Consider the following 16,130-nt stretch of genomic DNA (forward strand, 5'->3'; position numbering starts at 1 on the left):
ATCCATTTTAGATGTAGCCTATAGTGAATTTTACTATAACTGTATTGATTATGCCACAGCTTATACTGTAGTCCCTTTTCTATAAAAATATAGCAACCTCAACTGCATAAAAACGACACCGAAAACAAGACTTACGTGACAGGAATGTGCAACCAAGAAGAACTAAAACAGGAAGTACCACCTGCAGCAGGTGAAATTAATTGTCCCCTAATTGGGTGAATGTGATTGGCTGAATCTTAAACTCTGAAAGCACAAAATAAAGTAAAATTAGATTTAGTCATTTGTATAATATAATCCTTGGATGAAATTGTGGTCCACACTACATACCAGTTGGTGGTGGCGACGTAACAGAGGGAAAGCAAAAATTTTGATGTTTGGAGCAAAATGGATGTGGCTGATTACGTTATAGGCCAAAATTATAACTTTTAATATCCCGAAAATGAAAATTGCACAAATAAAAATTTTAACGGCACAAACTGCACTAACCATTCAGACTATTTGCTGGATTTTTTGACATGGGTGGGGTGTCAGCTTCACACAGCTGGGACGGAGCGGCAAGAAGACACAGGGGGAACCGTATCTGATGGGGAAAGATGTAACACCGGGTAAATGAGAGGAAATAGCGAGTAAAAGACAGGAAATGGTGTGAAATCCACCAGCGGCATTAGCGCCCAAACAGAACATTTATAATTAATCTTCTCTTAACAATGGCTAAAATACATTAGATAGATATTTTCCTTACCACTCCTCTGTCGCTGCCAGAAGCCAGGCTGGGTTAATATGATTGGCTGAAAATAAGGAAGCTATGTGATTGGTTGCTGATCATCCAATCAGATAGACCATTTATTAAAAAAAGACATTCCTGTATTGAGATGTCAGAGTCTCAACATTCACACACAAATGCAGCGAAACTCACAGGCCAGAAGGAGCCTGGAAATCAAGATATATTTGTGTTTGCATCAACAATACAAGTGCTGATCTTGTTCTGTGCATTTGTGAATTATGACACAGTCTTAGCTCCATAGTACTGGGTTCATCAGTCCATCACTCTGGAGGTTCTGTTTAACCGGGTCTACTGAAGGTCTGAGATTCAGTGATACTGAGACAGAAGTTCTGGACCAATCACCAGCTCCATTTACTTTAACTATGGCCTAGAACAGATTGAAATTACAAAATAAATGCACTAAATGAAAACACAAAGTTTTTGCTCTGGGATCATGTGGTCTTTCATCCGGATCAAAATATTTCCTTAAACTTCAGAGGAACCAAAAACAGAAAAAATATTTTTTTAAACATGAGCAAAATAAAGACGAGATTTATGAACATTTAGAACGGAAACACAGAAAGTGGTTAGGTGGGATCAGGATGATTATCACTAATAAGCTACAAGCTAAACTTAGCTTCCTCTAATGAGCTTCCTGATTGGTCCTCTCTAACGAGCTGCTTCCTGGTTGGTTCTCCTTAACAAGCTGCTTCCTGATTGGTTCTTCTAATGAGCTGCTTCCTGATTGGTTCTTCTAATGAGCTGCTTCCTGATTGGTTCTCTCTAACGAGCTGCTTCCTGATTGGTTCTTCTAATGAGCTGCTTCCTGATTGGTTCTCCTGTTCCAGGTATGATGATCCGTCCTAAAGGCGACCAGCTGGAGATCAGGTACTCCATGTCGGACCCAGAGAGCTGGAACGGCTTCGTCCAGAACCTCAATGCCTTCCTGAGCTGTGAGACCAGAAGTTTACATACCTGGAAAAGATTCCTGCAGTCCGACTGAATGTTTACCTGTTCAGGTGTGGCTCAGTGGTTCTAACTGAAGTTTCTCTCCACCTGAATGTCTCTACCCGTCCTTCCTACCTGTCCCACCTGTCTCACCTGTCCAGCCTACAACGACAGCCACCAGGTGCAGCTGAACGATGATTGCCCACCTGATCAGTATTTCATCCAGGAGGACAGTGGAGAGGTAATAAGCTGCTGGTCTCACCTGTAGAGGGGTCAGAGTTCACCTGCTGCTGACCAATCAGAGCTCTGGTCTCTGATTGGTCACCTGCAGGAAGCAGCCTCATCTTTAGTGTCCCGAGATCAGAACCAAGTGGACCGGGTCCAGTAGTAAAGTTCAAACTGCTGTTATTGAACCGGGTCGGTTCTGATCCGCTCTGACTCCGCCCCTTCCTGTCTGTCTCCAGGTGAGGAACAATCCCAAACGCTCCTGTCAGTTCAACCGCACCATGCTGGGAGACTGCTCAGGGTTGGAGGACCGTTTCTATGGTTACAGCAAAGCCCAGCCCTGCATCCTGATCAAACTGAACCGGGTAGGTTGGGTTCTGATCCGGTACGCACCTGTCCAGGTGTGTTTCTCCATTAGCCGAGAGGACTAATGGAGAGAGGACGAGAAAATTTAATCCATTAGCTGCTCATCCAGTTGAGACTCAGAGAGTTACGGTTCAGATTCATGTAAACCGTCTCCACAGTGATGGATAAAGATGGCCGTTTTTAAAAATCTCCTGGAAGTTCATGGACTAACAAAAACTCTGGGCAGAGAGCCGATCCCTGAGGAACTCCACGGTTCATAGAGGAAGAAGAACCTCAACAGGAACCTTCAGCTGGTTCTGGTTCTGTTCCTCCAGTTCCAACTCGGTCCACAGGTCAAGGCTGGGACTGAAGTCTAAGATGGCTGAACCTGGAACTCACTTCCTGTTTGTGACAGCGCACTTCCTGTTTGCTGTAACAAGTCTTTCCAAGTCAAGTCATTATGTTGATGTCCAAGTCCAAAGATTTCAGTGATTTTATGGGTTTTTAGAAGTTAAAGTCGTTTTGTGACTCGAGTTGCTTCAGGAGTTTTTCTCTCCTCTGTTGCCACCTGCTGCTCAGGATGAGGAATTGCTGCAAAGCTTGAGATCTGCAGAGTTTCTGTATAAAGGTTCAGATATCAGAATAATAAACTAAACTGGGTTTAGTGTTTAATGGAGCGGATCCAACAAACCAGAACCGATTCTGATTCTGTTAATAAACTGGATCTGATCATCATCTGGTGACATGAGATGAATAAAATTAGTGAGTTACTTCCTGGTTGGAGAGCAGCAGCATCTCTGGTTGTTATTGGAACTACAGGGAAAAGGTTGGACTCCTCCAGATGGTGGCGCTGCAGAGCTGCATCTCTGAACCTCTTCCCTGTCTCTCTGCAGGTGATTGGGATGTTACCTGGGAAGGATGGACAATCTCCTTATGTCACCTGTGGAGCCAAGGTCAGACTGCGTCCACCTGTCTGACTCGCTGCCTGTCCATTTGTCCCCATGTCTGTCCTCTGTGTCTCCATCAGTGTCCGTCTGTCCATTTGAGTCTCCAGCTTTACAAAGAGGATGATGCTGAGTGGGGAGGCGTGTAGCGGATGGTAACCATAGATCTGCTGTATTAGATCCTTCTCAGGCTTTCTGTTCTATGGAAACAGACCAGGCAGAACATTATGACTAGCTGGTTAACAGTGTAGCATTGATTGGACTGAACCAAAAGGTCAGACTGGTTGATGCAATGAAACGTCTCTGATCCGATACTGATGATCATCAGGGAGCCAAACCTGATAGATAGATAGATAGATAGATAGATAGATAGATAGATAGATAGATAGATAGATAGATAGATAGATAGATACCTGACCGTCTCATGTTGTTTGTTTGCAGAAGGAGGACAGAGAGAAGACGGGACCTCTGGCCTATTTCCCTGTTAACGCAACCTTTAACCTCATGTACTATCCGTACTACGGGAAGAAAGCTCAGGTAACTCAGTCAGAACGGACCAGAACCGGCTGGATTACTACCATGGGTACTGAGTATGAGTGGTTCTATAGTACTCAGTTAGAATACTACATTAATATTACAATAGTCAGTATTAATATTACTGCAATATTAGTACTAATAGTTCTGTAGTACTCAGTCAGTACTGACAGTAATGACTCGGGACTCTGCAGAGACTCGTTCCCCAGAAAACTCGAGTCTCTACCAGCCGTCAGTAAAACCTGTAGGATCAGATTAATAACATAATTTCTCCTGTTATTAAAAGCTTTATAAGCATCGTTTAATGTGATGTTCCTCAGGGCTGTGGACATGGACCGGTTCTGTTCTCCTGGTTCTGTTAAACTGATCAGTTCTTTGTTTCTTGCTCTTTTCTTCCTTTATTATTCTAACCGTACCAACTCTAAACTGTCTCTGGACAAAGTTTTCTATGATCGATCTGATTCCAGCCAAATTGGATCAGACTGAGGATCCAGCAGGTCCGTCTTCACAGATGATAACAGATTATAATCTGGTGAATCAGTGGGTCTGTGTTTGGTACCTCAGGTGAACTACACCCAGCCCCTGGTGGCCGTGAAGTTCCTGAACGCCTCTCTGAACACCGACATCAACGTGGAGTGTAAGGTGACGTCCAACACGCTGCTGGCCGGCAGCGAACGAGACAAATTCGCCGGACGGGTTTCCTTCAAGCTGAGGATCGACGGCCAGGAAGCTCAGTGATGCATTCACTGACATCTATGATGCATTCACTGACATCTATGATGCATTCACTGACCAAATACAGAATCACTTCACACATTAGTGGTTCATTGATTTTATTCTTCTCTTGGAAACCCAACCTGAGTCACTCATTCATGATGCATTCACTGACCACACTCGTGGTGCATTCACTGTCCTGATCCGTTTCGTTTTCTCTGACTAGTTTCCACTGACCGACTCAGTGACTGAAATAAAACGGTTCTGTTTTCTGGGGTTTAAACTCTGAAACGGACCAATCAGAATGCACAAACACTGTGATGTCACTGCCAGTGAGAGCCAATCAGATGACGGTAATCTCAGAACATTGAATGATCTGCATGAATCAAACCTAATTATTTATTACACAATATTTATTTATACACATTTATTTGTGTTTATATCCTGCTTATTTATGTTTTTTTACATTATTTGTCAACATCAAATTTATTTATATCACATCTCAAACTGCAAAAATGTTTCACAAGGTAAATAAAATACATCATAGTGAGAAAATCAAATATAAAAAGCTTTAAAAACGATAAAACAAAAAGACTAAACAGATTAATGTTGGTCAATAAAAGTATGATGATCCTCTTCATTAAATTAGTAAAATAATATTTATTACAATTTAACTCTTAAAATCGGATCAGACTCCTAAAATAACAAAACTGGGTTATGATTAGAAACCAGTCAACGTGAACCGGTTCAGGAACTGGTTCATATGTTGGAACACAAACCGGTTCAGGATCCGGATGTCAGGATGATGTAAACAGATGAAACCAAATTAATAACAAGGAAACAAACTAAACTAGAAACCAGTTCATCAGTGGTTTCTCAGTTTCTCCTCTGTTGTCATAGAAACAGATTAATTTACAGCCAATCAGACCATAACTTTGGTAACCATGGCAACTTCCTATCTTCCATAACCTGACTTAGTTTCCTTACCCACCTGCAGCTCGTTAGTTAATTAGTTTAGTTAACGAGTTAGTCACTGACTGGATGTTTTTGTTTATATTTACCATCTTCATCACCGTGGTGATGAACGCTGATGACACGCCTCTTCTTACCTGCACTGTTGTCCTCCAAATGTCTTCCTATAGAAACGGACCAGCCAATCAGACGGTCCCGCTGTATGATGTCATATGCTGTAACCTCTGTGATTGGTTGAATTCTCCTCCTGAAAATGTTCCTGTTTGTTGAACAATAAAGAAAATAAAGGAAACAGGAAGTTGTTTTCTGAGTGGTTCATGAAGAGGCGGAGCCTCAGAGCTGCTTGACCTTTGACCCTTCACACTGGTTCTGAAACACCCCACCCCCGAACTTCATTAAACAATAGAATCACAAGTTTAAACAAAGAAAATTAGATTAAGAGATTAAGAAGAAAAACAAAAGATTTCCTTCATGAATATGATGCCAGAAGTTTTCTGAGTTTCAGATTCTTCGTCTTATTGATTCACAGCTTTCTGGGTTTTTATATCAGTGACAAAAAGAGTTTAAATGGTGAAGTTTAATCTGGATTTAATGAATCCAGTGGATCAAATCTTCCTGGAATGATGAAGGTGTTAATGATCAGATCAGTTTTCTGTGATGAAATCATAAATAAAATGTTTTATTTTCTATAAAATTATTTTATCATTTTATCAGTTCAGCTGTTTAATGAAACCAATAATCAGTTTGTATCGGTTCTGATTCTGAATTGGACCTCAGAGTGAAACTTCATGACTAACTGGGTCATGATTGGGCCATTTGGACCGGGCCTCAAGGTTCTGGGCTTCTGGGTCAGAACCAACCCGGTCATCAGGAGCTTCTAGAGATCCAATCAGAACCTGACTTGCTGTCCAGAACCGCAGGTCCAACATGTGGTGCTGGAAACACCAGAACTCCAGGTTGGTACCGGTCTGGACCAGTAGGACCCGGGGGTCAAAGGTCAGCTGGTATCGCCCATTACTACCTAGAATCACCTGGATGGATCTGGACCCGTCAGAAGTTCTTCCCTCCATCTGAGCAGAACATCCAGAACCTCAAACGGTTCTGACCAGTTCAAGAGCTGGTCCCAGTTGGTCTGGTTCTGGTTCTCCACCTGACGGTTGGACCACTCAGAAGTTCTGGACCTCAGCTTCTCTAAGGTTCTGATCCATATAGGAGGTCCGTTACCAGAACCAGAGACTGAGCAGACATGGGTTGATGGAACAAGGTTCTGGTTCTGATCCGTAAAGGAAAAGAAACTATGGACCAGAACCCTCTGATGTTCTGGAGCTTCTTCTCTGGACCAGAACCACTGGGCCTGAAGTTCTGTGCGGTCCAAAAAGGTTCTGGTACCAGCAGTTTCCCGTGGAGCAACCTGATTGGTCGGTGAGGTCATGTGACCAGGAAGTGAGTCAGACACAGCAGCAGTTGGTAGTTTTATTATAAAAGCTGCAGTTTCTACTGACAGAACAGGAACAGAAAAAACACAGGGAGGGGGGGTAACCATGGTAACAGTGAGGGGGGGCTACTGTTGGACAGTTTAACACACACACACACACACACTGTTCTCACACACTCAGTAACACTCTGAGGACCCAGTGTGTGTTTCAGAGTCAGAAGGTTTAAACTCAGCGGGTCGCTGGAATCGGGTCAGAACTCAGGGATGGAGGTCGGAGGTCGTCTGATAATTGGGGGGTTGCTGGTTCAATTCCCACCTTGTCTCTAGTTGTGTCCTTGGGCCAAACACTGCACCTCCCTGTCTGGAGGTCAGGGGACCCAACAGGAGGTCAGGGGGCCCAATAGGAGGTCAGGGGGCCCAACAGGAGGTCAGGGGGCCCAACAGGAGGTCAGGGGGCCCAGCAGGAGGTCAGGGGGCCCAGCAGGAGGTCAGGGGGCCCAGCAGGAGGTCAGGGGCCCAGTGAATGGGTGGCAGCTAAAACAGATAGGAGCCGATAATAGTTAGTAGCTCCTCCATCAGTGACTGAGTGAATCTCTGGATCTTCTGTCCTGGATGAAGCTCTACAGCTACAGAACCTTTAGCACTGATCCACGTCTCTATTGGTTCTGACCCGGGTCAGGGTTGTGGTTGTGCTGGAGGTCAGAGGTCACGCTGGTCTGACCTCCAAGTTACAGAGGGAAGCTGGGAGAAGCCACTGGTTACCATGGTAACTGGGTCAGCTGGTCAGGAACAACCCGCACATCCTGACCCGGTACTGGTTCTGATTGCTGCAGCAGCACTTAAAAGATTCTGGATCATTCTGACCCGGTTCTGACCCGACCCAGATGTCTTTCATGGAACAGGGTCGGAACCAGAGGTTCTAACCGTTTTAAGTCGGTACGAAACCCTGTTGATCAACTGTTTGGTTCCGGTTCCTAGTTGACAGCGGCCCGGTTCTGGTGAAAGAGAAACATGCTGGGCTTTCTGAGGCCACTGATTGGTCGAACTGGGACTGTCAGTTACCATGGTAACACCCACACTGGACCCACAGGAGTCATTCGGACTGGACCTCCAGGTACCAGTGGTTCTGGTGGTATCCAGAGGTGATGCTTTCTGGACCGGATCTGACCTGGTTCTGAGGATGAAAGGTGCTGCCTGCTGGACAAGCAATGGAACTGCTGGACATCTGGATCAGAACCGGCTCTGAGACGGGTCAGAGAACCAGAACCAGAACAGTTCTGATTCTGGATCATCAACATCTGAGGGATAAACCCAGCTGGCTCAGAACCAAAACACCATCGGGTCAGGAACAGAACAGAGGTTCTGGACCCGATCCGTTCCAGGCTGCCCTCCATCAGAACCGGTCTGGTCTCTGACCCGTACGGTACCGGTCCGGTCTCTGAAACACACCCCGTTCTCCTCAGTCTCTCTACTCGTCGTCTTCATCGTCTTCATCATCTTCCTCCCCCTCCTCATCCTCCTCTTCCTCGCCGCCCTGAGCTGAAGAGTCCGGGTTCCTGGCGAAGGTTCCCCCGCCGCGGTACGCCACCATGTCCTGCAGGCAGAGGGTTAGGAGCCAGAGGTCGGGGTTAGGGGTCAGAGGTCAGGGTTCCCCCCTGGTTCCGGTCCGGTCCTCACCCGGTCGTACTTCTCCCTCAGCTTCTGGGCCTTCTCCTCGTACGGCTGCTTCTCAGACTGGCTCAGTTTGCTCCACATCTCGCCCAGCTTCTTGGCGCAGTCGCCAATGGACAGACCCGGGTACTGCTGCTTCACGCTGGGCCGGTACTCGCTGCAGAACACGAAGAACGCCGACCTGGAGGGGCAGAGGGGTTAAAGGGGAACCAGGACCAACAGGAGGTCCGGTCCTCTGCTACTGGACCAACCAGAACCAGCAGGTCTCCCTGCAGATACTCACGGCGGCCTCTTGGGGGCGTTGGGGTCTTTCCTCTTGCGGCCTCTCTTGCCGAAGCCTTTGGGCGGGACGTAGTCCCTCATCTCCCGGTTGTAGCGAACCTTGTCGGCCTTCGCCATGTCCTCAAAACGCTTCTTCTCTCCAGGGGACAGCGCCTGGACAAGAGGACAAGATGGGACCAAATGGAGGACAAGATGGGACCAACTGGAGGACAAGATGGGACCAACTAGAGGACAAGGTGGGACCAACTGGAGGACATGATGGGACCAACTGGAGGTCAAGATGGGACCAACTGGAGGACAAGATGGGACCAACTGGAGGACAAGATGGGACCAACTGGAGGACAAGATGGGACCAACTGGAGGACATGATGGGACCAACTGGAGGACAAGATGGGACCAACTGGAGGACATGATGGGACCAACTGGAGGACATGATGGGACCAACTGGAGGACAAGATGGGACCAACTAGAGGACATGGTGGGACCAACTGATGGGACCAACTGGAGGACATGATGGGACCAACTGGAGGACATGATGGGACCAACTGGAGGACATGATGGGACCAACTGGTGGACATGATGGGACCAACTGGAGGACAAGATGGGACCAATTGGAGGACACAAAGGACCTGGGGGACACCAACAGGAAGCTGTCTCTAGATCCTTCCTGTCTGAGGTCAGGTCTCCATCAGCTGCTTTAATCCCAGATTATCTAAGATCCACCACAGAAGAAGAAGCAGAGTCCTCCTGGTGTCCGCCATGTTGGAGGCTCCAGCTGCTCTGGAGGATCCAGAGATCAGCTGATCTTCATATTTCTCCATGAATCAGCCAATCAGAGAAGAGCTCTGAGGAGTCAGTGGTCAGCTGACTGACTGCTCAGGACTCCACTGCTGAAGGAAAGTTTGGTGGAAGGATAAATGTCAGTGATTCACTGGGAGGATCTGAGACTGGAGATGAAGAGTCTGGATGTCCTTGAACACACCATTCAGGAGGAACATGATGGTTCTGGACGGGATGATGGTCCAGATCCTCTCTCCATCATCACTGATTCTGTCTCCTGACCTTCTGAGTCCAACAGCAGATTGATTATCATCTATAATTAATTAATGAGGGCTGATCAGTCTCAGTTCCTCTGGTGTGAATCAACGTCCCATTAATAAATGTCTCAGTGTTTAATGTTGCTGCATCTCCTGTTATAACCCTGAACCCGTTCTGGTTCCTGTAGGACGGGAACCTTTGACACTGGAATGGAGTCGGTACCTATTAATGGTACTTGTGTGTAGCTTTTTAATAATAAACATTATTTAATTTAATATTTATTTTTCAATATGTAAAATGTAAACTTATGAAGACAGCATCCAGCTCTTTCTATTCTAACATCAGTTATTATCTTTAGAGATGAAACTCCTCAGAACAAACGGAGTGTTTTGTCCTTCAGCCCAGATTAAAATCCAGCTCCATGTTTTCCCTGGCAGACGTCACCTTCACCAGATGTATCAAACATTTGTCTGTTCCTGGCTACAGATGAAGAGTCGGAGGCTAACAGAGGCTAATGCAGCAGCTAGAAGTCTCAGGTTGATGAAAACTGTGCCTTAGGAAAAATCTTGTGGTTAACCAGGAGCTTTGTTCCCAAACTAGTCGAGTTTCTGCTGCTGGCCGTTTATGTCGCGTTGCAATGAGGATTTCAACCAGAGGATTATAATCCTGGCAGACCTGAGTGAAGTGGCCCCCAAATCAGACAAAATGGGTTTCAATCAACTGAGCTACATTTGTGCTGGTTTGTGCAGGAAACATTTTCATTTGTACTGTTATCAATTCAAAGATAATAAAACTTTATAGAGGTCATCAGAGGTCAACTCTGTCTGATACTGTACTGAAATAGTTACAGTTTTGGAAAATATGCACCTTGATGCACTGCTATGAATATTAATAAGAAGTGTAGATGATTGCTCTTGATCATAACATTGAGCTCAAAATGGCTGAGTAGATGCCAAGCACATGTTTGGTTTTATTCTTATTTTGTGTATTTCAAATGTAGTTTGTCCAATAGCGCCCTCTAGTGATCAGAAGCTATGATACAGGTCACCGAGATTGTTTTGGGAGGTGTTGACCCATAGACATAGTAGAGTAGATCCCCCATTGGCTGCTCCGGCGCAGGAAATACGGCGGCCATCTTGGTTTCCTAAAGACACGATGTGAGGAAGAATCTCACATCGGATTTTGGACTCAATCTGAGCTGCTGAATCTCTGAAGCTGGATATTCTCGGCTGGAAAACAGGCGACAGATATTAGGCTGGACATGATGTATATATACATATATACAAGTTTTTATATGCATGTATACATATCTATCTAATATATATTATTCAGTAATAATCATTATTTATTTGTGTTTGTATAGTTATAATATGCTCTTCATACATCGATATCAGAATATTCCATTCCTATTCTATTGTTATAGCCACTAAGCATATTTAAATATGAACTATGTATTAAAAACATACTTAAAAAATACAATTGTTTATAAATGTAGCTTTGATAGATGTTTGAATATGGTTTACAGAAACAAAAAGTGTGTTATGATCGATTAAATGCGCTGATACGTCATTGTGCTGCTAAACACATAACGCTGAGTGGAGTGGTGGACCGCTCCAAGATGGCCGCCCTAAATCTCGTCAGCAACAATAGGCGAGAGCGGTCCATGAGGGTCTGTCCTTATATTATGTCTATGGTTGTACCAACCTGTTCATTCTAAATAATACCAAGTTTGAATTGAATTTCTTCCAGGTTAAAATTAAATTATTCATGTTCATAGGGCCTGCACAGTGGTCCAGTTGGTAGACCTGTTGCCTTGCAGCAAGAAGGTTCTGGGTTCGATGCCCGGTCTTTCTGCATGGAGTTTGCATGTTCATGTGGATTTCAAAAACATGACTGTCAGGTTAATTGGTCCCTAGGTGTATGTGTGTGCATGGTTATGCCCTGCAACAGACTGCAACTTATAATTGAAATTCTAATTTATGGTGTTAATGAACACCATGAACAGGTGTTCATTGACCTTGGATGACCTCCAGAAACATTTCTTTTAATATCTTCAAAAGCCAAAGCAACACAAAAGAAAATGTTTGCTGCACAAACCAGCATAGCACAAAAGTAGCCTAGTTGATTGAAACCCATTTTGTCTGGTTGACCTTTGATGACCTCCAGAAACATTTCTTTATATCTTTAAAATGATGGCGGCAAAAACGAAAATTTTTGCTGCACAAACGTTTGACACCCATTTTGTCTGATGTGAAGAAGGTGGGGGACCAACTTCACGGCAGCCCGCCATGCTTTACTAAACCAGGTCAAGTGTTGCTTGTTTTGGTTTTTAGTTATTATATTATAATCCAAAAGAACAACAAAAAACAACAACATTCTTTTAAATTTTTTTTCTGTCTTAAATCCAGATTTAAAGTGTCTCTGTTTCTCTGAGCATTTCACTAGCAAAGCAGATTTATTCCCAACGGATGAGTTTATAACAGATGAGTTTATAGTTGATGCATTTAAAGCCAGGAGAGCGACCAATCACAGCGCTGGATCCTCTGCTTGATCTCTTAGGTTTACCTCAGCGCGCCTCCTTTCACTCAAACTGGACCCAGTCTGACCTGTATGGATATTTACATCAACCTCCTGTGAGGAATTATGATTCTTTAGAGAACTCCACATCAGGGTAGGAGTTTAAACCCACCATGTTGCTCTGGTTGCACAGCTCTACGTGATCCAGCGCTAACCTCATCATGCAGGTTCAGTCTGGGGAGGAGCTTTAGCGCTCACATCATCCTGGTTTTATATTATTTTATTATTATTTTTCAGGTTACACGAAGCATCAAACCATATCAATGCTTTGTCCACTTAGAGTTAATGAACGGCCAAGCGAAGATCAGAAAAAGTTGTTGTGTAATAGTTTCTGACTCTCATTAAAAACTCAACAGACAGAAATGTTAGAGCTACTGAAGAGCAGCAATGAATTAAATCTGTTTGTTACTCATCTCTGCAGGTTTAACTCATCCTGCAGGGCCGGTCCAAGGCTGGATGAGGCCTGGGGCAGAATCTGACTGAGGGGCCCCTCTTCATGCTAACAACATCAGCAGCTCTAACAGCTTCTGTGTCGATTTAATCTGAGAGAGGAGGAGTTTAATTAGCCAACATAAAAACAATCAGTTATAATCCAGTTTACTAATTTGTATTTGTGAACAAACAGCTCAAACTTAATGATTAAACTCACAGCATCAGATTGTTGCTATGGTAACAAACCAATCTATGAATATTGTTCTTTGAAGTTTTACAAACTAAACTTGCCAGATCCTTAAAATCTTAAATTTAAATGTTAAACTATATTTTAATTTATGCTGAAACCATTAAATCAAATTTATCATCATTGATCATCTCAATAAATAAATGTTACATTCATGTAACTGTGCTAAAATATTAGCATTAATGGCCCCTGAAGCCCAACTTAACATCTTTTAATACAAAAACATGATGGTTCATTAATGCACCGCCCGCCGGGTTCAGCAGGTTTTCTGGAGGAACCCCTGAATGAGCAGAACCAACATCGCATTTAGAAAAGTGGAGCCGTAACTTTGAGCGTTTTCTACCAGCTACACTTTGTTTACTGAACCAGCTGCTGATGTCATTACACTGCTGTGCTGCGTTCAGGACAAGCATGGAAAATCCCCCTCTCTTCCTCCACACTGTCTGTCACAATGATGCGTTTAGGGACCGAAACATGGCACCGTTTACTCAGTAGTACCTATAAAAGTACTGAATTCGGTACCATCCCAGGTTCCTGTGATGTCAGACATGTTTACTTCAACTGGATCAGATCCTCTGTGATCAGAAAGTGATCAATCAGCTGAATGATCCTGATCAATAAACATGATCACCTGATCAGGTAGCTGACTGATCTAATGACTGAAACAGGAAGAGGAAACAGGAAGAGGAAACGGGAAACAGGAAGAGGAAACTGGCTGCAGGTTCTCAGAACCAGGCAGAAAATAAACATTGATGTTATTAAAAGCAATATTGATCTGATCAGAATAAACTGATCGACTCCTGATGCTGATTCAGATCCAACATGGAGGACTTCACATCATCAGAACCCGACCCTGGTTCTGATCCGGCTGATGAAGTGCAGCTGTGAGGTTTACTGGCAGAACAACGACCCCTGAACAGACCAGAGGAATGATGCTGCCACCACCTGGTTCCCAGCAGGAGGATCAACATGGAGAATAAAACACCTGGATCTATTTTACTGAACGGATCTCAGATCATCTCCATGACAACACCAGACATCATTTCTGATTCAGTATCTATATTATTTAGAACTCAGTGACTTTATCGTCCCATAATGGTGAACATGTGACTGATTCTGTGACCTTTGACCTTTCCCAGAGCGAGTCACCTCAACAAGACTCAATAACCTGGAACTGATTCTTCCTCCTGAACCTGAACGCATCTGAACTAACAGTTTATAAAGGTTTTAAAGGTCATTAAGGCTCTGGAGGAACGATCAACACCAGGAGGAGATGGAGCCGTTTCATTTATACCTGAGGCTCATCTAAAACCTGCAGGACAGCAGAGGACTGGAGCTGGACACCCTGATCTAGAGAAAGCATATGTCCCTCTCCTCCCGTCCCCCTGTCTGTCCCTCTGCCCCCGTCCCCCTGTCCATCCCCTGTCTCGCTGACCTTCCACCTCTCGGAGCATTTCTTGGAGAACTCGGCGAAGTTGACCGACTGCTCCGGGTTTTTCTTGCGGTGTTCCTCTCGACACGTCTGGACGAAGAAGGCGTAGGCCGACGTCTTCCCCTTCGGCTTGTTGACATCTTTACGCATCATGATGGCGGCCTGAGGAAGAGGAGGAGAATGAGGAGAGCAGCTCCAGCAGAATCAGTAGAGACCTGATGGAGACACTGAACGCTCCAGAGAGACGAGTCCAACATGGAGACATCTTCGTTACTCTGCAGCCTCTGAAGGGAGTAATATCATATTAATATAAACCTGACATCATTTTCTCCTGCAGATCAAACCTGGATGTTCTGCAGGACAGATTAACACCAGATTGGCTCAATGGTAAAATTGTAAATGGACTGAACTTCTATAGCGCCTTTCCAGTCATTTTGACCACTCAAAGCTTTACACTAGAGTCACATTCACCCATTCACACTCACACATTCATGCACTGACATGCAGATTGGTGGGCAGGTTGGGGTTACGTGCCCAGGGCCACATGGACATGCAGCAGCAGGAAGCTGGAATCAAACCTGCAACCTTCTGATGACGACTCTACCCTCAGAGCCACAGTCGCCCCAATATAAGAAGATTATTAATAAATTAGAATGGAGAGTTTATGATCCATTTAATCTGATTTATTTAATTTATTTATTAATAACTGTTACAGTTAACACAGCCAATGAGATCCTAGAGACTCAGAGGAAGCCAGAGGAATGGAGGAGAAATGAGCTGGTACCAGTTTTACCAAGAACAAGAGAGATGAACTAAATTGTGACACTCCACAGGAATAAAGCTGATGAGGCATTCAGTGAAGTTATGGGAAACAGTTGTTGAATCCAGACTGAGGTCAAAGGTCATCTGTGAGCAGCAGGTCGGTTTCATGCCTACAAATGTACCACAGATGCAACCATTGCAGATGTTGATGGAGAGTCCAGAGAATGTCAGAGGAGCTGCATCGTGTTTTTGTAGATCTAGAGAAGAGGAGCTGTGGTTCTGCATGAGGAAGTCTGGAGTAACAGAGAAACATGTTGGTGTGGTGAAGGACATGAACGGCTGTCAGACTGTAGTGAGGTGTGCTGCAGGAGGGACAGAGGGATTCAAGGAGGAAGTGGGACTTCAAGGATCGGCTCTGAGCCTTTCCTGTTTCCTGCGGCGATGGACAGGAAACAGGAATCACCATGAACTATGAGGTTTACAGATGACATTGTGATGTGTGGTGAGAGCAGAGAACAGGTGGAGGAAAATCTGGAGACAGAGGCTCACCTGGAAAGAGAGCCTCTTTCTGTACCCTAGGGAACAGAAAGAAAGTGAAAGATTTTAAATACTTAGAGTCAACAGTCCAGAACAACGGCGAGTTTGGAAAAAAAGTGAAGAAACATGTCCAAGCAGGGAGGAACAGGTGGAGAAACGTGTCAGGTGTGATAAAAGAATATCAGTGAGAATGAAGGAAAGGTGAACAAGTTATTACAACTGAAAACCAGCGATCAGCCCGAAACCTGGGAGTAGTGATGACCTCTGACCTG

The 16,130-nt window shown here is 44.6% G+C and overlaps 2 protein-coding genes and 1 long non-coding RNA gene across 6 annotated transcripts in view; 2 read left to right on the forward strand and 1 right to left on the reverse strand.

Annotated features, from left to right (window-relative positions):
- Window positions 1-1,485: 1,485 nt before the first annotated feature.
- LOC106942681 (sodium/potassium-transporting ATPase subunit beta-2-like) lies at window positions 1,486-4,629 on the forward strand. 2 transcript variants are annotated; one of them, XM_015026007.1, is made up of 7 exons: window positions 1,486-1,716; window positions 1,873-1,952; window positions 2,176-2,301; window positions 3,175-3,234; window positions 3,667-3,762; window positions 4,324-4,510; window positions 4,553-4,629. In XM_015026007.1, exons 1-6 carry the CDS (start codon window positions 1,578-1,580, stop codon window positions 4,495-4,497), a joined length of 675 nt encoding a protein of 224 aa, XP_014881493.1. In that variant the 5' UTR covers window positions 1,486-1,577; the 3' UTR covers window positions 4,498-4,510; window positions 4,553-4,629. The 2 variants fall into 2 exon arrangements, with proteins under 2 accessions (XP_014881493.1, XP_014881492.1); XM_015026006.1 differs by having other exon boundaries at window positions 1,488-1,716; window positions 4,324-4,578.
- Window positions 4,630-7,681: 3,052 nt separating this feature from the next.
- LOC106942679 (high mobility group protein B2-like) overlaps window positions 7,682-16,130 on the reverse strand; it is a 14,546-nt gene continuing 6,097 nt past the window's right edge. For 2 of the 3 annotated variants that reach the window (XM_015026003.1, XM_015026005.1), the window contains exons 2-5: window positions 14,563-14,721; window positions 8,835-8,986; window positions 8,558-8,732; window positions 7,682-8,474 (exon numbers count right to left, since the gene is read on the reverse strand). In XM_015026003.1, coding sequence (XP_014881489.1) covers window positions 8,349-8,474; window positions 8,558-8,732; window positions 8,835-8,986; window positions 14,563-14,712 — 603 coding nt within the window. In that variant the 5' untranslated portion in view covers window positions 14,713-14,721 and the 3' untranslated portion in view covers window positions 7,682-8,348. Of the gene's footprint in view, window positions 8,475-8,557; window positions 8,733-8,834; window positions 8,987-14,562; window positions 14,722-15,870; window positions 15,897-16,130 lie in introns of all 3 variants that reach the window. The other variant, XM_015026002.1, reaches the window with a different exon arrangement.
- LOC106942680 (uncharacterized) lies at window positions 8,987-10,735 on the forward strand. Its single transcript, XR_001423687.1, has 2 exons — window positions 8,987-9,069; window positions 9,114-10,735. It is a non-coding gene; the product is annotated as an uncharacterized LOC106942680 (long non-coding RNA).

This window comes from Poecilia latipinna, unplaced genomic scaffold (genome assembly GCF_001443285.1).
Source record: "Poecilia latipinna isolate Pla-1442-1.1 unplaced genomic scaffold, P_latipinna-1.0 Scaffold4470, whole genome shotgun sequence".
NCBI classification, from domain to species: domain Eukaryota; kingdom Metazoa; phylum Chordata; class Actinopteri; order Cyprinodontiformes; family Poeciliidae; genus Poecilia; species Poecilia latipinna.